Consider the following 23,960-nt stretch of genomic DNA (forward strand, 5'->3'; position numbering starts at 1 on the left):
TATTAATCCAACTTTACGCACCGTACTAGTTACCAGGGAGCCAGTACCTATGCTACATGCAAATGAGGCACCTTTCACAAAACTGTATAGATCCGGACGGGAAAGTTCTAGAGGAAAGCCCGCTGGAATATAGAGTGATGGGGCTCCCCTACATCTCCATGCAATCTTGGTGATATATAGCACACTTTTGCAAACAGCAATCCCGAGGGAGCTACGAGATAGTTGGGAAAGGGATCTGGGAAGATTGGAAGACAAAGACTGGGGAGAGGTGTGCTGCTACCCTGGAGAGGTTGCTATTAGGGCACATTTTTAGACGTATCCAGCTGAAAATCCTTAGCAGGGATAATTACACCACTTAAATATTGTTCACTATGGGTGGGACTGAAACAGATCAATGCCTCTGAGGCTGTACAGAGAGGAGCACACTTATACACACACAATGTGGGAATGCCCAAAGATAAGCCAGTTCAGGGAAGGGATACAATTCAGGCTCTCGCAGGTGCTGAAGAGCCAGTCGAAGCTCAATGTGTGAGTGGTTATGTTTGGAATATGGGGAGAGCAAACGGTCGGCAGATACAAGCTTCTCTTCACCAATGTAGCTTTTATCGGGGACAGAAAAAACATTGTCCAGAAATGGGACAATCCAACCATCTCACCAGTAGAAAGATGCGGAGCCAACATAGACTTGTAAATGCAGGCTGAAGTACAGGTGTGCAACCCCTCGCCTGTCCAAGCAAATTCACCAAATGTAGGGCCCATGGAAAAATGAAGTGGACTGTTTAACCTGAAAGTTCTATTCAAGGCAATGTAGTGCGGAGAGGAAAGAGGTTGACATGGGAAGATCAGGATGATGAAGGAAGCGATGGATTGTTCGAAGAGTAAATTAGAAGAAAATTTCTATGCTAAACAGCCATATTATTGTTGTATCTGACTGCTAAGGAAGTGCAGCTATCCGATGAAGGGAGTTGTCCGTTTAATTGTTTCCAATGTTTTCCATTGATATGAATCATAAATGCAAATAAAATAGATTTAAAATACAAACTTTCCATGATTTGCTGTGCTTCGCAGAAGAAATGGTTTAGTTAGAAGTCAAAAAGTTCAGAAAAATATTCATAGAAAGCAGCTGCACCGGGAGCAGAGTGAGGACCAGTTGTGAGCACCAATTCAGAAATCTAATAGTTCAAGGACCAGTCACTTTATTCACATGAGAAGGGGTTTTATTGGTCGGACACCAATCTACTGCCAGGATGTATGAAAAGTGCAGATAACTCCTTCCTTTTTTGTCCTGGAGATCTTGAGCCATCTCTAGAATAAATGTACAACACAGACATAGAGGTAGAATTCTATTGAAGGAATGAGACTCACAACAGCTTCTGTAACTGCCCTAGCCTCTGTAACTACCCTACCGGTTTGAACATGTTTCTCCTTTTAGTAAAAGGATAAATTTCAAATCCATATAAGAAACACTTGCCCTTGTATTGCTCACGAAAGCGTTTGAGCACCTAAGCTAATTACAAATAGGTAAATTTGGTACTTTTCTATTGAAATGTAAATGTAAATGTCAAGGTATTTGTAGAGCGCACTGCCACCAAGCGGTTTCCTGCCGCTATTACTCATACCGCTGTGGAACCCTTCCTGGCTTTACCTGTGAAGTGTCCACTCCTGGGCACCCCCAGGGTGAAGCCAGGCATCCTAGCACTGTTGGGGCTGGTGTGGAGGTTATGCAAGCTATTGTCCAGAGTTGCAGCGTGTGGCCCATGATTAGAATAGGCACCCAGGCAAGAATTGTCAGGGCCGAGGAAATTGAGCCCAAGACCCCGCCGAGGTGGGAATTGATCCCTGGTCCCGGGCCAGAACTCTGCATCAGGGCCTGCCGCTCTAACCATTGAGCCACACTACTCCTCCCTTGACAATGGGAACTGTAATTATCAGGGTAGAGTAATGCCCTAATTCCCACTTGTTTGCATCACCAGTGGGTGTGGTCTGTACAGACTGGTACCTTACACTTCCAGGCAAAAAATGTATACAGAGATTAGCTGGTCACCCACCGCGTTGTGTTTCCCTGAAGAATGTGAATCTTAACCTCGATGGAAACCAATAGGCTCCCCCCGAGTCTCAGCACCATAAAAACTGTGCCACTCATTAAGATATCATGTAAAGAACTGCGGTGCAAGGCCTGCCTTTTGAGGGCAGTCAGGTACATTCACTTTGGGCTGGGGGCTCAATGTGTCAGGGCACACAGAATGTCCTTGGGTTCTCCATGGCCACTTCTAAACTGCAACCCACACTAATTTTCCACCATTTCATGGTTGGCATTCAGGTAGCAAATTCTTCTAGGCAATTTCTGCTCATTTGCCTGTTACAAAACAGTTTCACAAACATTTTCAGGCCCTTCTGTAATACCAAATTTCTGAGAATAAAAACACAGGCACAAATGCCCATTGGGGCTTTGCGGGGGAGCGGCCGACCGGAGGGAGGCTTGCTGCCCCCGGGGTGTTTTGGGGCCCTGGGAGGGAGGGGGGGTAGCGGCCGAGTTGACACATGTCGCAGGCCGTTGGGATGGTTGGGCGGTTTGGGCGGTTATTAGGCTCCCCTTGGGCTGGCATTGAGCTTCTTGGGCTGGGGGGATATTTAACCAGCCATGTTAGGTCACTGTCCACCATTTTGGGGACAGTGACACGACAGCCGGAGGGTGTAGGCAGGAGCGTTTTTGTTTTCAGGGCAGGACGGGAGCATTAGCGGTGGGGTTGCAGTGTAGGCTGGGAGCATTTGGTGCCGGCGGTGCGGCGGGAACTTGACAGCGTGGGTGTGTTGCCTGACTGATGCCGGAGGGCGAAGAGCGAGGGCGGCGAGCATACCTGGCGAGGCTGGTCAGAGCGTCAGAGTAGCTGGGGCATGGCGGGCGTAGCGGCGCTGGAGGATCCACTGGTGCAGGAGGCCTTGCGCCTTCTGGGGGAAGCAGGACGCATGGACCTGGTGCGTCAAGATATCCAGGTAAGGCTGCCGCGGCGCGCTGCCAGTGGCGCGGCGGCGGCAGTGCTAGCGTGCTGTGAGCCGCCGAGGTCTCGCCCCGAAGAGGGAGGCAGGTGCGGGGAGGCAGGGTGGGAGGCAGGAGACAGCGTGGGAGAGCGGCGGTAGTGCGGGGGGGCAAGGCGAAGGCTGGGAACAAGCGCGGAGGCAAGAAAAGGCTGGCGCTGGAGTTTGTTGGAGGAGCGGGAGTCAGGGGGGTGTGACAAGTGTGGCGGGCGGTGCGGCTGTTGTGGGGGAGGTGGGAGGGGGAGATGAGGAGGCGATTAGTGTGGGGGCGGCAGGGGCGGCTGGGGGGCGGGCGCCAGTGGTGCATCCAGGTGCCAGTGCGGAGATGGGGAGCTGGCAGGGTGGGCCGGTTGGCGAGAGGGGTACGGCTGATGGGCTGGGGGAGGAGAGGGGAGGGGACTAGGGGGTGGGGTGCAGGCTTTGGATCAGGAAGGGGAGGGACGGGATGAAGGCAGGGGGCAGGTGGGGGCGTGAGGTCGCCATTGTTGATTGACGAATTGGATTTGGATGGAGGGGCATGGGGGGGAGAGCGAGTTGGACTGGGGGTCGTCGTCAGGAGGGGAGGTGGGCTTGGTGGGGCCAAGCAGAACGGCATCTCCGAGGGAGCGTGTGCAGAAGGGAGGTGGGGACTGGGGGTTGGCGGGGGCGTGCGGGGCAAGGGGGGGCAGGGAGTGGGTTGGGGCGGCTGGTCATGGGAGGGGGACTTTCAGGGCCTGGGGCGGGGGGGCGAGGGGGTGTGGTGTGTGCAGGGGGGTCGGGTCGGGGGGAGGGTGGGGAGGTGCTGGGGGGGGCCAGGAGGAGCAGGAGGAGCGGGGGAATGGGGAAGGGTTTTTGAGAGCGGCCAGCAAGGTGGGGGGGCATTCCGCGGCATGGGGGAGGGGCGCAGAGAGGGGGGGCACGATTTTTCCCCGGCATGCTGGACTTCCCCCCTTTTCTCTTGGCAGGAGCAGTTGGCTAGGTGCTCGGATGAGCAGCATGCGGCTTCAATCCACCGAGGGGATGGGCCGGCTCAGCTTTGTACCGGCGGTCGCGCTCCACCAAGGGACCCCTCATGAGAGAGCATCGGACGGTGGGGGGGGGTCGGTCCCCACCAGCTCCACCCCGAAGGGTCGAGATGGCCGCCGGGGGTCGAGGATGGAGTGTTGATGCAGCCGAACAAGCCGAGTCACAGGATGAGAGCGGGCAGAGAGAGAGTGTGGATCTGGGGTTACTGATGAGGGCGTGTAGGGAGAAGGCGGGACTTAGCAGGATGACAATTATGGGGGGCTGCCAGGACAGGCAGTGGGGGGCTGGCTTGGAGGCCAGGGATCTGGAGTCGGAGGAAGACGGGGAGATTCGGGAGGGGGAGGGGAGAGGAATAATGTTATTGGAAGTGTTTTACAGGTACGCCCCCGGCAGACAGCGCCGAGAGTAACGCCCCCCGGCGCAACTGGTTAGGCGGCGGGATCCAGTGCGGACGCCAACCTTGACCGCAGGTAAGGATGGTGGCAGAGTGGGGAGTAGCTTGGGCACGCCTCATGGAAGGCAGGCGTCGGTGGGTACGGATGCAGGGGGGGGGACTTGGTGAGGCTGGTGAAGGGTAGGTATGTGACGGATGCCGGGGTGGGCACGGACAAGGAGGGGGCCGCGGTGGACGTGAGAGCTGGGCCGGCGGGGCTGGAGATGCTGCGGTTGTTGGGGATCCAGTTCGACGGTCTCATCTTTGTGGACAAAGCGCTTCCCATGGGGTGCTCGGTTTCTTGTGCATTGTTTAAGAGGTTCAGTTCCTTCCTGCAGTGGGCTTTTTCCTGGCGCACAGGCTCAGAGGCGGTGACGCATTACCTGGATGACTTCTTCCTGGTGGGTCGGCCCGCTTCGACGGACTGCCAGAGACAGCTGGATGGTTTTACAGACCTTATGGGTTATCTGGGAGTTCCCCTGGCGCCAGAGAAGACGCATGGTCCCAGCGCGGTGCTGTCCTTCCTCTGTATAGAGCTCGACTCAGTGGCCATGGAAGCGCACCTACTGGAAGACAAGAGGGCGGCAATGGTGGCATTTGTTGGAGACATGCTGGCAAAGCGGAAGGTGACAGTGCGGGAGGTGCAGGTCTTGTTGGGGCACTTGAATTTTGCGTGCCGCGTGGTGCGAGCGGGGCGGACGTTTGCCGTCAGTTGGGTCTGGCGTTGTCCGGTTTGACGCTGCCGCACCATCACTCTCACTTGCATCACTTGCACTTGCACCTGTGGACGTGGTCGAAGGAGGACTTGCGCATGTGGCTGGCTTTTTTGGGGCGCTTCAATGGGGTGCCCATGGCGCCTCCGGAGGACTGGGAATGGGACGTAAAGATGTCATCGGATGCGGCGGGAGTCGGAGGCATCGGCCTTTACTGGGCAGGGAGATGGTGCATGGAGCACTGGCCGGCACATTGGCAGGCAGGCGGACGGCGTATTGCCTTCCTGGAGCTGTTCCCGCTGGTGGTGACTGTTACGGTTTGGGTGCAGGACTCGTATTGCGATGCTTGGAACATGACATTTTATTTCAAGCCCGGCACGTGCTGGGGGTGGACAATGACATTGTGGATGCTTTGTCTCGTTCACAGTGGCAGAGGTTCCATGGGCTAGCCACGGAGGCAGACGAGCTCAGGACACCGGTGCCGGCGGCTCTTTGGTCGGTGGGAGACTGCGGGTCATTCAACTGGTGAAGGCGTCGGTGGTGGCATCCACTTGGAAGGCGTACGAGCAGGTCTGGCAGGAATTTCAGCGCTTCGGAGCGGTAAGGCAAGGGGACAGGTGGCGGCGGGAGGAGCAAGTGGTGCAGTTCATGCTTGGTTTGATGGACAGGGGGTTGTCGAGGGTGACGATTGTGGGGAAGCTTCGGCGGTGGCGTTCATGGGTAAGCTGTGGTAGGGTTATTCGCAGTCGGCGGGGGAGTTGGGGGCGCGTCTCCTGGAAGGGTGGGAGAGAGAGAAAGGGGCGCGGGTGCGTCAGCGGCGGCCGATTACGGAGGGGATGCTGGAGGCGTTGGTGCAGTTCTTCACGTTGATGTCGTGGATGTGGTTTGGAGTGTTCAGGGTTTCGGAGCTGGTGGGGTTGAAAGGAGGGCCGGGGTGCTGTGGGGGGACGTGGACGTGCAGGACCAGGAAGTGGCGGTGCGCTTGCGGCGCTCGAAGACTGATCAGCGCGGTGAAGGTACTTGGGTGGTGTTGGGGCCTGGGGGGTCGCGGCGGTGTGCCTGGCAGCGTAAGGAAGGCGTTTGGCAGAGGGAAAAGGATGCATTCGTTTCGCATCAGGGCATCAACGGAGGCAGCACGGCGGGGTTGGGGTAAGGAGGAGATTAAACGGTTGGGGCGCTGGAAGTCGGACTGCTATAGGACTTATGTCAGAATGCGGGGGGTAGGCGGGGAGTGAGGACTGAACTGTTTTGCCCGCTTCTTACATGTGTGTCTTTGCAGGTGCTGTGGCGGGGCCAGCTGAGGTGGCGTTGGACATTTACATTGTGGGTCATTCATTTGTTAAGAGAGCGGAAAGGGCGGAATGAGACAAGCACAGGAACCTCAATTTGGAACTAGATGACCAGTTGTTTCGTTGTCATTGGCGGGGTAAATGGGGCATGCGCTGGCACGAGTTGGTGCTGGCATTGAACAATGTAGTGCGGGGGGAGTCCGCCCAGATGTGGTGGTCATTCATTTAGGGGAAAATGATTTGGTGCAATGTAAGGGATTAGCGCTGGTAAAGCAAATGAAAAGGGATCTGTTGGAAATACGGAGTCAATGGGCGGGGTGCCATGTGATTTGGTCGGAGTTTGTACTTAGACGTTTCTGGAGGGGGGCAGAGAGGCCGGCAGCCATTGACAGGACAAGGAGGAAGATTAACAGGGAGATGCGGGGGTTTTGTGACAGTGAGGGTTTGGGTAGGATGGAGCACCCGGAGTTAAGGTATGGCGCTGTGTACTTCTTTAGGGAGGATGGTGTGCATTTGTCATGGTATGGGATGATGCTGTATATTGTTCAGATGAAGGAGGCATTGGACCGGGCTATTGGGGTGTGTAGGTACCCGAGGGTGCAGGTGTCCTAGGGGGGATCAAAAGCTGTTAGTGGAGCTTTAGAGTGGCGCTTTTCCTAGTCTAGGGGGGTCAGGGTAGGAGGACTGAGGTGTTTCTGGACAGAGGGGGGAGAGTGTACATATGACAAGTTATTTAACCAGTTAGTCAAGGATGTATGTTGTTAGCATGCACACTTTTACCACACATACCATTACCACGCATTTTTTACAACGCAATACCTTTACAACGCATAGTGCTGTGGGTGCTGGATAGTGAACAGTTTAATTTACTATTCCAACACCAGTCCCCGTGGACACTAGGGAAGGTTATTGGATAGTAAATTAACCTATTCACTAGCCATTCCCTAAGTCAGATCGCCTCAAAGCGCTATGCGTTGTAATGGTATGCATTGTAACAGATGCGTGGTAATGGTAGTTCGTGCTAAAAGATGCGTGCTAAAGGTTGTATACCGTTAGTCAAGCATTGTGCAGTTGGCATTTATGTGTATGTTGTTCTTCGGGGGGAACCATTGTAGGGGCGGGGGTGGGGGGTTTGTTAGGTAGTTCATATTTAGTTAGGCCTAGTTTTGTACAGCACAGGCCAAGGGTTTTGTATTTGGGAGGTGCACCTGCTTCCAATAAAGCGGCCTTTGTCACACCTTATATTGTGTCTGTGGTTGGTCTGTCTCCCCCCCCTCTCCCGATGGGCCCCAATAGGGCTTTGCAGGGGAGTGGCCGACCGGAGGGAGGCTTGCTGCTCCTGGGGTGTTTTGGGGCCACGGGAGGGAGGGTAGGGTAGCGGACGAGCTGACACATGTCGCAGGCGGTTGGGCTGGTTGGGCGGTTTGGGCGGTTATTGGGCTCCCCCTGGGCTGTCCTTGTGCTTCTTGGGCTGGGGGATATTTAACCAGCCATGTTAGGTCACTGTCCACCATTTTGGGGACAGTGACACCGCAGCCGGAGGGTATAGGCAGGAGCGTTTTTGTCCCTCCCGCCCTCCTGATAAAAAAGTTGGGGGGTGGGGGGGCGGGGGGGGCTCCTTTGGTCTTTTCAGTTTTTTTTTTCACAGGACAGCCAGGGGGTCTGGTTTCTGGGGGAGGGGTATTGGTAGGTGTTTTATTGGGAGCTGGTGCATCGGGGGCTGTGTTGTAGGGTTTTTTTCGTGTCCCTGGAACAGGTGCTGGTGTGATGGTTACTTCGGGGGCGCTTTTCCTAGTCTAGGGGGGTCAGGGTAGGAGGACTGAGGTGTTTCTGGACAGAGGGGGGGTGTACATATGACAAGTTATTTAACCAGTTAGTCAGGCATTGTGCAGTTGGCATTTATGTGTATGTTGTTCTTCGGGGGGAACCATTTTAGGGGTGGGGGTGGGGGGTTTGTTAGGTAGTTCATATTTAGTTAGGCCTAGTTTTGTAGGGCACAGGCCAAGGGTTTTGTATTTGTGGGGTGCACCTGCTTCCAATAAAGCGCCCTCTGTCACACCTTATACTGTGTATGCGGTTGGTCTGTCTCCCCCCCTCTCCCGATGGGCCCCAATGTATTCTCTTGGCAGTTTCTATAATCCAATCCACAGATGAAGATCTCTCCATTCTTTCAGTATGGTAGAATTCTTATTCAACCATCTTTTGTTAAAATAATACTATTTACTAAGTTAATTTTTATATCTATCATATGTGTATACATTTAAAAAAAGGTATAAAAACCTACAACCAAGTTCAAAGTCTTTATTGCAGTTGTGTATAACCATAAAAGCACATTCTTTTTAGAACAGTTACAGATCCAAGGTAAATTAGAGATATAAAATAATAATATACATTAAATTTGAGCATAATAAGATAGTGTCATTCTTTAAAAATCGTCATTATGGGAATAGATTTAAAACACACTATAAAAATTTAAATTAAATATACCAATATATAAAATACTAAAAATAGTGCACTATACTACCAATCCCAAGCTAATACCACGAGGACAGTCTCCCCCCAAGCTAGAATTAAAAACTCCATAGATTAACCTTTTACCTAATAGAACAGGTGGTATGTATGTGAGTTCTTATATAGCGCTCGACTTACCCTAGGGCATCTCGGCGCTTGCCTTGGGAACCCGTCCTGGCTTTTTCCCTGTGAGATAACCCGTACTGGGCATCCCCAAGGTGAAAGCCAGGCATCCCGCCGCGGGGGCTGTAGTGGAGATTAAGCAAGCTTAATGCCCAGAGTTGCAGAGTGTGAACCAGTGATCAGAGTGGGCACCGAAGCGAGAATTATCGAGTCCGTGGACAATTGGGCTCAGGACCCTGCCGCGTCGGGAATTGAACCCTGGTCCCGGGTCTGACCTCTGCTCCAGGGTATGCCTCCTCTAACAAGTGAGCCACACTTCTCTGGTGCTATACCTTACTAGAGTTCTAATCTGTTTTTAACAGATTCCTATGAGTTATCCACATAGAAAGCAAAAACTTTGCTGTTGCAACCATGTAGACTGGGTCAGTATCTGATTATAGGATCCTAAAGAAGGCAAGGTAATTCCTAATACCCAGATTTCCACAAAGTTGAAAAATCCATTTCTGCCTAGGTTTTTTGTGTGCCGCACAGAAGAGCATAACATTAACTACAGTTTCCTCCACCGTGAGGCATCCAGGACAAAGACGATTTGGAACTCCCTCCCACCTATTTGTAGTTGCATATAGCGGGAGAGTTCCATATCTGAATTGGAGGAACAACTTTTTTGCTAATGTGGGTTGTATGGAATCTAGCACCTGTTCAAATTCATAATGGGACTTAAAATCCAGAAACCCATACGTGAGGCTCGTTGAATTTGCTGACCGAAGAACTTTCATTAAATTATACTCTTTTAGTGCATTTGCCAGGGTTTTCTTAGTAATGGCTGGGAAGGCATTTGGTTGAAGCATACCATCCTCCTCGAGCCCTCAGATCCGCGACCTCCTTCCTAACCTCCGTACCACGTATAAAAAGAGCCAGATGCGGAGGCCGCTCGCTTTCCTACAACTTGGCCAGGATCTGGAACACTCTACCACTCACAATCAGGTCAGAATCCAACCTGCTCACATTTCGAAAACTCCTAAAAACTTGGCTTTTTAATAAATCTCACACTTAACCCACCCTCTGCTCCCCCCACCCCGCCCTACAGTTCAACCCTCCAGTTTGTCTACAGCGCTGGGACGCCTTTGGGTAGCCATCGCGCTTTACAAATTTTCATTCCATTCCATTCCATTCCATTCCAAGGATACTTCTGGATTAGTCCAAAGGTTCTCCATGCCAATTGCGCTAAAAGAGTGCCTTACAAATAATAACCAAGGAATGCTGCCTGCACCTAGTGATGTCATTAACGCTTTTAGTCCTTCCCTATAGCTGGCCAGCTCGGGGGTGCCTCACAACCGCCGCCAATACAGCAGTGGACGTGATGCTATGGCATCAGCAATTGGAGGAATATTCAAGTCCATCCTTAGCGGCACTAGTGGTGTGTTTTTTGGCAGGGTCATAATTTGTCTAATAAAGTTATTTTCAGTTATTGTGAGAGCATTAGATGGTCTATGCCTCCACAATTTCGCCCCCTATAGGGATGCTGACCTAGCTTGGACTTTATATATTTCAAGCGGAGGGCTTATAGTTTTTAAAACACATTTTTTCTGAACTTTTAAAACCTACAACAGATAGACAACTACAAACATTAACGAGCATAATCTAGTTAACTAAAAGAAATACCAAAATAAACATATATATTCCTTGGAAGGAGATACAAAACAGAAGATGGCACCCCAAGGGCAAACGTAGACACCAGATCCTTAAAAAGCCCATAAACTAGTATAGTGACTGGCAAACTAGATACAACATTGCACACTCAATAACTTAGGTTAAATATTCTTCCGCCAAGGTGGTAAAAACATTGTTCTTCTATTCAAGATCAAATTATATCTCTCAGTCATAGAGAGGAAACTGATCTCTGTTGCAAAATTAGGGGCAGACTCAAAATCCAACATCTCACCATGCCTGAAGTGTAAAAGTCTTGCAAGCCTTAGACCTTTTGTGCCCCAGTAATAGGTACATTAAAAGGGGGCGTAATAATTTTGCCCAAGGCATGTTTCATGTAGAGAGGGCAACTTGTAAAGTCCAAATGTTTGTATAAAGTCAAATAAATGATTGCATTAAAAAAATCTCAAATAAATGTTAGTGCTTCACACATGTATCCTGATGTTAAAGGTCAAGAAAAAGAACTCAGTCTTGCCTTTAAGGCCGGGCATTTAAGAAGGTTCATTTAGAACTAGAACACTAATTTGGATAACCCCGCCCAGCATAACCAAAGGCAAATTCTTTATTGTTGTGTCCGCTAGCATGATGCTAGGTAAAATATGTTTCAGTCATCCATCTCATACCTCCATTAACCTCCAGTTCATACTAATTGGTATTTACAAAAAGTGAGTTCTCATACAACAATTTTCTTAACACTGTTTAGAATTTGTGATAAAGATGTGATGCTTGGGGACAGATTTACACACATCTAGTGGAATCACTCCATCATACACTTGTGTTGGAGAAGTCAACTATGAAGCTTTTGAATCACTAACTGAAAGGTGTACACAAGAGGGGGTGACTGCACCTCTGAAACAGAACCTCTGTAGGCCAGTCTGCGTCATCACTGCACAGACCTAGATGTGTCGATTCAGTATTTCTTTTCTGCCAACTACATTTTTCCTCGCACTCATTTTGAAAATTGAGATTTTCGGGGGTATGTTAAAATATGGTGCACAGACATAATATCAAGTCCAAAATATCGTTTGGACAAAATATCAAATATTTAATATAGACTGGACAAAATATCGACAGGACAGAATATAGACAACAAAAATATCGTTTTTAAGGTAAGTGAATTAATATCGACTGTAAAAAAATATAGATAGTTAAAATATCGAAATATATAATATAGATAGTTAAAAATATAGATTTTTTAATAATATATAATATTTTATAGTGTATTTTTATGTTATAATATGTGTGAAAAGTGTGTATTTATGTTATAAATAATGTTATTAAATGACATTTTTTTTAATGAATATTGCGTAATGTAATTCTGTAGCGGGTTGTGGGTTTATAGGGGAATAGGGTGGGAAGTAATTTAATTATAATTAATTAAATATGTATATGTATTTATTGATAGTAATTAGTAATTAATTGTTACTTAATTTATATTTGTTAATTAAATTAATTAGAATTTACAAATCATTTATATTAATTGATTAATTGGTAATTATGTAAATTTTACTATTTTAATTTCTGTAGCGGGTTGTGGGTTCATAGGGGAATAGGGTGGGAAGTAAATTAATTAAAATTAAATGAATATGTAAAATTATTTATTGATATTAATTAGTAATTAATTGTTAATTAATTGATATTAGTTTATTAATTTAATTATAATTGTTAATTTATTTATATTAATTGATTAATTGGTAATTATGTAAATTTTACTAATTTATTTTCTGTAGCGGGTTGTGGGTTTATAGGTGCATAGGGTGCAAAGTAATTTTTTAATAATTAAATAATAAAATTAATTACATGTTATTTATTTGGAAATAATTGTGAAATAATTTTTAAGTATAAAAACATAATTGTTAATGTATAATTAATTTGTATAAATAGGTGATTAATTAAAATAATTATTGTTAAATAGTAATTTTAAAATATTATTTATTCTATTAGATAACATTTTTATTTACTTTTTATTTATTATTAATAGATATTCATTGTTAGAATTTTGAATAATATATGAAATATTTACTTTCCCTAATGTTGTATTCTCTGGAGTGGGAATAGTCATTTTTACCCCTACCCTATCCAACGCTTTCCCTACTGTTGCACCCACTGGAGTGAGAATAGTAATTTTAACCCCTACGCTTTCCAACACTTTCCCTACTGTTGCACCCACTGGAGTGGGAATAGTAATTTTAACCCCTACGCTATCCAACGCTTTCCCTACTGTTGCACCCACTGGAGTGGGAATAGTAATTATAACCCCTACGCTATGCAACACTTTCCCTACTGTTGCACTCTTTGGAGTGTGAATAGTAATTTAAACCCCTACGCTATCCAACGCTTTCCCTACTGTTGCACTCTTTGGAGTGGGAATAGTAATTTTAACCCCTACGCTATCCAACGCTTTCCCTATTGTTGCACCCACTGGAGTGGGAATAGTAATTTTAACCCCTACGCTATCCAACGCTTTCCCTATTGTTGCACTCTTTGGAGTGGGAATAGTAATTTTAACCCCTACGCTATCCAACGCTTTCCCTACTGTTGCACCCACTGGAGTGGGAATAGTAATTTTTACCCATACGCTATCCAATGCTTTCTCTACTGTTGCACTCTTTGGAGTGGGAATAGTAATTTTTACCCTTACGCTATCCAACGCTTTCCCTACTGTAGCACTCTTTGGAGTGGGAATAGTAATTTTTAGCCTTACGCTATCCAACGCTTTCCCTACTGTTGCACTCACTGGAGTGGGAATAGTAATTTGAACCCCTACGCTATCCAACGCTTTCCCTACTGTTGCACCCACTGGAGTGGGAATAGTAATTATAACCCCTACGCTATGCAACACTTTCCCTACTGTTGCTCTCTTTGGAGTGTGAATAGTAATTTAAACCCCTACGCTATCCAACGCTTTCCCTACTGTTACACTCTTTGGAGTGGGAATAGTAATTTTAACCCCTACGCTATCCAACGCTTTCCCTATTGTTGCACCCACTGGAGTGGGAATAGTAATTTTAACCCCTACGCTATCCAACGCTTTCCCTATTGTTGCACTCTTTGGAGTGGGAATAGTAATTTTAACCCCTACGCTATCCAACGCTTTCCCTACTGTTGCACCCACTGGAGTGGGAATAGTAATTTTTACCCATACGCTATCCAATGCTTTCTCTACTGTTGCACTCTTTGGAGTGGGAATAGTAATTGTTACCCTTACGCTATCCAACGCTTTCCCTACTGTAGCACTCTTTGGAGTGGGAATAGTAATTTTTAGCCTTACGCTATCCAACGCTTTCCCTACTGTTGCACTCACTGGAGTGGGAATAGTAATTTTAACCCCTACGCTATCCAACGATGTCCCTACTGTTGCACTCTTTGGAGTGGGAATAGTAATTTATACCCTTACGCTATCCAACGCTTTCCCTACTGTTGCACTCACTGGAGTGGGAATAGTAATTTTAACCCCTATGCTATCCAACGCTTTCCCTACTGTGAAATGAAATGAAATGAAATGAATGAGACTTATATAGCGCACAACTTACCCTGGGGCATCTCAGCGCTTGCTTAGGGAACCCGTCCTGGTATTCCCCTGTGAGATACCCTGGCAGGGTATCCACAAGGTGAAAGCCAGGCCTCCCACCGCGAGGGGCCGTTGTGGAGATTAAGCAAGCTATTGCCCAGAGTCGCAGAGTGTGAACCCGTGAGTCGAGAAGGCACTGGAGCGAGAATTAACGAGTCCGTGGAATTTTTGAGCCCAAGACCCGCCGAGGTGGGGAATTGAACCCTGGTCCCGGGCCGAACTCAAGCTCCAGGTCTGCCGCCTCTAACCCCTGAGCCACACATCTCTACACTGTTGCACTCTTTGGAGTGGGAATAGTAATTTTTACCCCTACACTATCCAACGCTTACCCTATGCTTGCATTCTTTGCAGTGGGAATAGTAATTTTTACACTTTTGTTATTGTACGTTAATAATATTGGCTATTATATAATTATATTTTGTTACTCTATATATATGTTTTAAGAAATATGATTAAAAAAAATTTATTTTGACTTTCAATAATTATTTAATTATTATAAATTAATGTAAGTGTTTTTAAGTATATTTTAGTAATTCATTATTAATATTAATGTAATTTAACATTGTTTTTATAAAAGTCGATATTTTTTACAACTATATTTTTGTAAACGATATTTTAAACTCGATATTTTTGTACTTACCTGTTAGTACATAGAAACTCGATATTTTGACAGTCTATATTTTGTCAACGATATTATTGCAACTCGATATTTTGGCAATCGATATTATTTCAGTGATCCTTAAAATATAACTAGCATGCCTATAACTGACCTCTCTCCACAGAATGTAAAACATTCTATCGAGCCGCGGTGGTCATTATCTTGATTATCTCATAAGAAAAATCTCTGCTACTCAGCACACAAATACTGTGTAGGTGTACATTTTTCACTTCTCTAAATGTTTACCGTTTCATCGAATGTACTGGTAATCAGTTTAGTGCAGCAAACAAATATATACATCTAAATCTTAACAACTTCATCCCTTTCCTTCAATAACTTAGGAAAGCGTAGAGTCATCACGACAGATCAAAATACTCACTGGGTGTCATTTTTATTAGATGGGTAAACACTATGAAAATTGTGTCACTTGATTTTGAATTATTTTCACATATAGGAGAAGGGTTTGCAAAGAATTTGCACAGGATTCCGCAGCAACCACAGCACCGAAACCGCCCTCATCTCTGCCACTGACATCAGGACCCTGCTGGACAACGGCGAAGCTGCGGCCCTCCTCCTCCTACACCTCTCGGCTGCCTTCAACACCGTTTGCCACCACACCCTACATACACGCCTCAACAACGCAGGGATCCATGATGAAGCCCTGGACTGGATCACCTCCTTCCTCACAGACAGAACCTAAAAAGTCTGCCTCCCTCCATTCCGATCCGAAGTCACCAAGATCACCTGCGACGTACCCCAAGGATCATCCCTCAGCGCCACCCTCTTCAACATCTACATGACACCACTCACCAACATCGTCCGATCACACAACATCAATATTGTCTAATACGCCAACGACACCCAGCTGATCCTCTCCCTCATCAAAGACCCAAGCCACAGCCAAAATCAACTTCCACGAAGGAATGAAGGCCATTGCTGAATGGATGAAGAACAGTTGCATGAAACTGAACTCGGACAAGATTGGGGTCCTCATCCTTGGCTCCACCCCCTCTGCCCTAGACTACTCCTGGTGGCCGGCCTCGGTGGGAGCTGCGCCGACAGCCACCGACCACGCACGTAACCTGGGGTTCATCCTGGACTCAGCACTGTCAATGACCCAGCAAGTCAACGCTGTCTCCTCCTCCTGCTTCAAAACACTCTGCATGCTTCAAAAGATCTACAGATAGATCCCCACCGGAACCAGAAGGACGGTCACCCAGGCCCCCGTCACCAGCAGGCTGGACTACGGCAACGCCCTCTATGCGGGAATCATGGCCAAACTCCAGAAAAGACTGCAATGCATACAGAACGCCTCCGCACGCCTCATCCTCGACATCCCCCGCCACATCCACATCACTGCCCACCTGAGGCACCTGCACTGGCTCCCGTCAACAAGAGGATCACCTTCAAGCTCATCACCCACACTCACAAAGCACTCCACGACGCCGGACCAGCATACCTCAACAAACGACTCACCTTCTACACCCCCAACCACCAGCTTCACTCCTCTGACCTCGCCACCGTCCCATGCATCCACCCAAATACAACCGGCGGCAGATCCTTCTCCCACCTCGCCGCCAAGACATGGAACACCCTCCCCATCCACCTGCGCCAGACCCAGGACCTGCTGACCTTCAGGAGACTTCTCAAGACCTGGCTGTTCGAGCAGTAGCAGCTCCCCCCCTTAGTGCCTTGAGACCCTCGCAAGTGAGTAGTGCGCTCTGCAAATGATTGATTGATTGATTAATTGAATACGCCTTGCGTAAACAGTAAAACTGGACAAAGAGACATTTTCTGCTCAAACTAGTATCCTGAAAGTATCTTATTTCACTATTGTATGTGAGGTATGAACTTTTGTACAAACTTCACTAGTGGGTTTTGTGGGGTGGTGGCCGCCTGCCGGCCAGGCCCTGCATCCATCCCCACACTTCGTATGGCCATGGCCACACACAGAAATTCTTTGGAAAAAAAATAAAGGTTAAACTGGAGTGATACGTAAGTAATATGGTAACATTTTAATTTAGACAAATAATACAATAGCAATTCACAGAAAAAACCAAAAGTGAGAGTTTTATATAGACCTTGTATTAATACAAAAAATACTATTTTAAAACCAAACATCACTGAAATTAATAGTTAAATGTAACTAACATAAGTCTAATTTTCATCGCTATGATGTACTGGTTATGACCTCGCATATTACATCATTAATGAGATCTGAGCTGTATGGTGGTGCATGTTATGCTTTATGTTACTTACGTATAACTGGCGAATTTCAGTCTTTCTATGGTATTAAAACAGTACTTTTCTTTTATTACAAGGCCTACGCAAAACTCCAGTTTAACCTTTTTTTTCTTCAGTAAATACATATATAATACCATGGTGCGCAGGACAAATTTATGCGATCTGAAATAGTCTAAATGATCACAATTGTAGGAATGTGATGACACATGGCAATGCTGGCATGGACCAGGGGTGGTTGAAATGAAGCATTCATTTAGCAATGTATGCCTAATGTTGCGCTTTTTTCATGTGATGTCACCAACCCTAATCCAACCAGACCTGTACAAAAACTTGCCAATGTAAATAATGCATATGGTGGACGTACATACGCCATTAATTAGCCATCATGTATTCTTTTTATAACTTGCTCGGGTGGTACAGTAAGAAAAACTATACCCATGATGACGATTTCTTCTTACGTGCTCTGCCATTTCAACCACTGGTCACGTTAAATATACGTTTAAGGTTCTGGTGTCATTCAAGGTAAAAAAATCAATGTTATTTATATCTTCCAAGAAACAAAAATAGGATTCTAAAAAGAATATTTTGAGCTTCGTTCTTAATAGAAACCTTTTTCTATGTTTACAAATGCATTGCATGCAGGTATAACAATCAATAAGTTAAACACAACTATCACTTCGCTGCTCTCCACTGGCATTTGCCGTACTTTCAATGGATTGCTCTATTTTTGTTTATTAATTTGTAGTTTTACCAACTTGAGTGTAAGGTAGTTCTTAATAAAACAAATAATTAAACACGAAAATTAGAACTGCATTAACAAAACAAAAAAAAGAGCTATTCCCGTTAGAACATTTTACTCCTCCTGCATAAGTAGCCCCAATTTCCAACAGATAACGTTTTTTGCTCCTGACAACAAAATTGCCATTCTATCCTCCGTAGTGCTTCCAGCTATCATTTCGAAAAACTGCTTCACATATTTCTCAGTGGCATTCTCAAGTAACAGACAAAATAACAATGCATGCTGCAAAGTCGCCAAGGCACCAAATGAGCAAAAGCAAATACGGAGTTATCTATTAAAGCAAGTGGCATCCCCGCAAACAAGCACTGGCAAACATCAATAGGTCTGGCCTTGGCTAGCTAGTGAGATTGTCTTTTCTTTATTGGGTTTTGCAGCTGCACACTGAATAAAAATGAAAACGTACCAGCCATAAGCTTGCGATAAACAGTAGGTTAAGAGAAAAAATAGCAGGCTCAAAGTGTGCTTAGAACAGGTCTACAAACCATTTTTAGTTTTAATACATATCTCAGGAAAATATGATTCTTGGCGGTGCAAGGAAAATGTACTAGATGCTTTATTTCAAATTACTTTGACCAGAGGGCATAGTTTATAATATTGACTATAAAAATGAAAAAATGGAAAGAGCAAGAATTTGGCAGAGTAAGTGCTGGTCCATCACTTATGGTACTGATGTACACATCTTTTTAGACAAGATTGAATATGCAATCATTCAAGATGCAGTCCATTAACTCAGTTGGAGAGTCAATGGATGAGGTGAGCTGACTTACTGTCAAGGCTCAGTGTGGAGGTGGGCAGGGGCAAATCATAAATGACAGTTGAACTGTGACACACAGTGACTCTATGTATGTATACATTTATATACTTTTTAATTACGATTACTTGAGGCAGGAGAAATAGCCATAGCCGCCTTTTGGTGAGACCTAAAAATGGACTCAAAGTTACACCTACTAATGTTATCTTATACGCTCAATTGATCTTCCCATCAGGTATCTTCCATATGTAGCATTGTACGCCTTAATATATATGTTTTGCTAAGAAGTGGGACATTGACTGTGAACTGGCGATGAGAGTTGACAAACACCATGAATTCTTATCTGCACCCTCAACTGGGGCTGGGAATAGATATCACTAATGTAGCAGTTGCAGTGTCCCTGCAGTCAGGAGGTCAGAGGGGTCCACAGCTTACCAATTATAGCTGTCTCTTACTAGTCGACGGAGGTGGGTGCAGGCGGTCTATTTTCTTTGATTGTATTAGGGCCTATGGCACCCTTGCTAGGCTGATGACTTCAGATAAGCCTTAATCAAACATGAATGCATTCCACCACTAATCACTCATTGACACATATCCAAACTTCTTGTCACTCAAAAAAGCCTGTTCAATTGATGCTTATGTGCAAAGCCCATACCATCCTACCCATACATGATAACTAATGCACACAGTGAGGCATATAGGCTGTCTTTAGTTACCTTGTATTCCCGTAGAAGATCTCCCACTTGGTAAGCACTGGTTTCTGAATCCAGAGAAACATTATCTTTAATCTGTTGCTCCAGTTGGTCCATCCAGGTCATCAATTCAGTGATAGCCCCACGAGACGACAGCTTTTCCATTTGTAGCTACAAATGATGATGCAGAGCAATGTGTTCAGACTAGTTTGATATTAACTTTCTTATCATGATATGATAATGTATTTAACAACAAACAAAAGTGTATAACAGTGACGAGTAAACAAACAATTTAGTTAAATTATCTTTGACAAGAGCTGATTAAATCACTAGAGCTTAATAAAACATAATACCAATAAATACTGTGCATGGGTAGGCTCTATTGGACCGACTCACACCTTTTTCGGTTGAGCCTGAGACAGTGTACAAGCGATGCTCTGGCGATCCGTTGTAGGTATAGTACAGAGGAGAAGCCCCACCCATATTTTCCATTGGCATGTGTCTTTGTCCTTCGTAAATGCTGGAGTTTGATTCTTTAATAGGCTTGTTAATCATTCCTTAGTACGGCCATGTCATCATTTGTATCCTCCCATGGATACTGGTCCCTTTACTTGGTTCTTACACATTACGTGTACTTTTTTTGGTGATTTCTTTTTGTGTGCATTTTTTAATATTTGCTGTCGTGTAGAAGTACCAGCGAGAGATTTGCCAAGAACACGTAAAGACCGCTCATTTGCAGAAGAAACTGTTCCGGATGGGCGAAGGTATACCAGGCATGGCGCAGCAGAGACTCTTTGTGAGTAAACACTTCTGTCTTTGGAAGAAAAATTAGCCCTGACAGCGAGTGATGATGGGCAAAAGTATTCAACCTTGCTTTCAGCCTCGTTCCTGTTTCAGCAGCTAAATGTGTCCAATTCTATTTATTTCTTCTTTTTAATGTGTTTAGTTACTCCTGTCCCGGTGCCGAAGTTGCCAGATCAGACGTCCAAGTCTGCTCTGTAAATAGACTTTTGCTTTTTATGTTGTTGTTAGTGATTGTACAATAAAAAGCTTGATTGGCGAGGACAGAGCAGTGGCAGGGTCACAGGAAGGCAGATCGGTAACAGTTGAAGCTAGGAACACAGTCCTCAGGGGGTTGTGTGGTAAGGGGGTGCTTCTGCTTGGGCAGGGGAAGGAGTGCTGAGGTTTGAGTGGTGGGACAGAGGAGAACATTGGCTGTCCACCCTCTCTGCCATAGCACTTGTTGGTGTTATGCTGGGTGTGTGATTATTGTGGTGGTTTGAGCTGGTGATGGCCACTCCAGGGGTTAATGCTGACTGCTGAGGCGAGTGACAGTCACTGCTAGACTATGGATGCAACAATGGCTGTTGAGGCAGAGCCAGGTAGATGCGGTGGATGACCACTGTGAGAACCGTGGTTGCTGAGCCTAGAGACAGGGGGTAGAGGATGAGCACTTTATGCTGTTGTGAGGGACAAGGAGGATTGACTGTTGTGAGTAGTGATGGAAGAGTTAACAGACTGAGATTGCTGGCTTTAGATTGATAGAGCAGTGACTGCTGAGGCGTGGGGGTCATAGAGTTGTGATAGCTGGGATGGAGGGGGTGATGGGGAGCGCAGCACCTATTCCTATTGATGATGAGTAGCGGCTGCTAGGCTGCAGTACGGAAAACATTAACTGGATATGGCCAGAGTCTTACTGCTGAGGTTGGAGTGAGTATAATGGGGGTTTTCCGACCTCAGGCTGTGGAGAGTGCCAATGACTGGCGATAGATGTGAGGCCAGTCTACAGTTGTAGGAAGTAAAGTGTATTGAACGTATTCTGCAGATGTCTGAGTGGGGCATGCACAACATGCTACGCTAGGTGAAGGGGGGTGTGGGGGTGAGGTGTATCCTGCCATGGGATATAGTTCAGTTTCCCAGGCTGCTGAAATCTCCCGCACCGAAAGAGAAATCCAGTTCCTGTAATCTCAATTGGTGACCTAAGCAAATGTTGCTCACAGCTAAATTGGCTAAAGGGTCAGGGTTGAACTCCTCTGACACCTTTGTTATTGCTACTGACACAAGGGTTTTGGATCAGAGGAAATATTTTCCACAAGACCATGATTGATAAACAGACAACGGAGCCACACCCCATTGGACTAGACCTTGTGGTGATCTGACGCATTTCATATACTTGCATGGTGTTTACTTATGTGCGTTAAGATTGGAGACTGGTATCCAGGTGCATACAACCTAACCTCGAAGAGATTGCTCTGTAGTGCAAAGCCAGTCATAGATGCTTTATCCACCAGGCAACAACTGTAATATGAAGGTCTAACCAGCTTAGAATCAGCTCGGCAGTCACCAGTTTCTAAGCCCAATAGTCTGTGGGCTGGGTCCATCTTGCTTTTCTGAGAACAAATTATCTGAAGACTGGAGCACATGCAACTGGCCTTCAGATTATGAATCTTGCTCCTTGGGTAGAGTCAAGAGATGCACAAGGATCTGCAAGGCCTGACCAAAAGTTTAATGATCATTTTATGGTGGTGGGAGATTGTTGTTGTAGTTGTTTTGCGCCATGCCATGATTGCTGGATCTGCAAAGTTCATTTGATATTTATTTCTTAGTCGACTACAGTGGCATTGGAACCCTCACATAGAACAAGCACTGTGTATGGGACAGAAAAAACCTAAACCTATTAAGAGCAGCCAAGCTGTGGATATCCACAGTATTCTTTTCCATCCAGTATGTTAATTTGGTATTACAGACAAATTGTGTCCAAAACTTGTTACAGTAAATATCATTGTACCAAATGACATCAGAGATTCCTGGCTCTTGCTCCATTGACAGACGTAAACCCCTCCAGCTTGGTTGATACTGATCTGTAAAATTTTACATGATCTTCGAATAGCTCCTCTAATCCATCGCAATTCAGAAAGGTAATCCTTCCTCTTAGTAGTTAAGAGGGTATGTCTGCAAAGAATGGAATTCTACTTCGAGGTGACCTGAGGGATTCTGAAATCATTACAGTTTTAGCCTTTTATACATAGATCTTAATATTGAATTTGCTTTACTAAGTTACTCAGTGTTTGTATCCACACATTGAGTGTGATCCTGCTATCTTGCTGAACCATTTATCAGGAGATTTTCATGAAGCATTGTTGGTTCTAAATTTGCATTTCTTAGAAATTTGGAGAATTGTACATTCCAGAGCGATTGTCCCTAATGTATCCAGCCTTTTGCAGGCACCTTTAAAACTCTCGGCTGCAATGTTTACACTAAAATTTAATTTTTTAAAGTGTTACAAGAGGTTTCATTTTTAAATATTAATAAGTGTCTCCTTTGTAGTAATACTCACTTTCATCAGATTTCTAAGAATTTGGTGATGATGGGAGAACTGAGTCGAGAGGAACCAGATGGTTCTGTTGACACCAGAGATGGTGTAATGTTTTTGCTGAAAGAAGTTATGACTTATAGCTCTAAAAGTTTAATATTTTATGGTCCAGGAGTCTGGTTTCCAGAATTCAACATTTAACCACATTTTTTGTCATAATGACCAAATTGACCTTTTATTTTACTGGCATGTTTTTAGACTGTAATCCTGGGTTCTCTTCTCAAATAATATCACAAATCTTCTAGGGAGTTATTTTTCTGTCTTCAGATTATGGAAAGTCGACCATTTTATTTCAGAATTAGGCCTCACAATCTGTGCTTGTTTTAGGTTGGATGCAGGCTATGTTCATACCCTGCTCTGGGATCTCTAATAATGGAGTTAACACAGACATCAGTATTGTCTTTTGCTGCCCCATGGATGTTATCTTCACTGGGGCAGGGGCAAACAGCACATCAAATACGATCCATTTTTAGTTGCTCAACACCACCCCATAAACATGCGTGCTTTAGTGAGATCTGCACTGTTCCAATATTTGAGAACGTTATCACGATATGTGCTTTCTTGGTTGACTTTGGACTAGCAGAACAAATCCTAAATAAACAATAACTAGATTAAAGTTGCTTCCTTTTTATGTTGAGCCTAGCAGCAGGGCACATGAGCTGCTCGCTCTGCAAGACTGCTGTAGTACAGTATGGGAGAGAAGCCACACCCACTCTCTGAAAATATTTTTCACTGGCTTGTGTCATTGTCTTTCCTAAATGCTGCCTTCGTATTTGTTAATAGGCTTGTTAGTGCCACCTTAGTACGGCTTTGTCTTCATTTGTAAGCTCGCATGGCTACTGGCCCTTTTACTTTGGTTTTTACACAAGACCTGTTATTACGTCTGTAAGCACTATTTACTTTATTGCGTTTCTCTTACTGCAGGCCGGACATCCGCTCCTTCAGCTGAAACCACTTGTGTTTTTTGCAGCAGCACGGCCACCCCCGTAACTCGGGTGCCTGCTTTCGATCACTTAAACCCGCCATTACCTTGTGTCTGTTTTAACCCCTCCAAG

General features: G+C 45.7%; 1 protein-coding gene across 1 annotated transcript in view; it reads right to left on the reverse strand.

Annotated features, from left to right (window-relative positions):
- Window positions 1–23,960, reverse strand: part of SYNE2 (spectrin repeat containing nuclear envelope protein 2) — a 1,750,628-nt gene that overhangs the window by 363,541 nt on the left and 1,363,127 nt on the right. The window contains exon 121 of the mRNA XM_086937933.1: window positions 19,557–19,703. Coding sequence (XP_086794059.1) covers window positions 19,557–19,703 — 147 coding nt within the window. The remainder of the gene's footprint in view (window positions 1–19,556; window positions 19,704–23,960) is intronic.

This window comes from Lissotriton vulgaris, chromosome 9, assembly GCF_964263255.1.
Source record: "Lissotriton vulgaris chromosome 9, aLisVul1.2, whole genome shotgun sequence".
NCBI lineage: Eukaryota > Metazoa > Chordata > Amphibia > Caudata > Salamandridae > Lissotriton > Lissotriton vulgaris.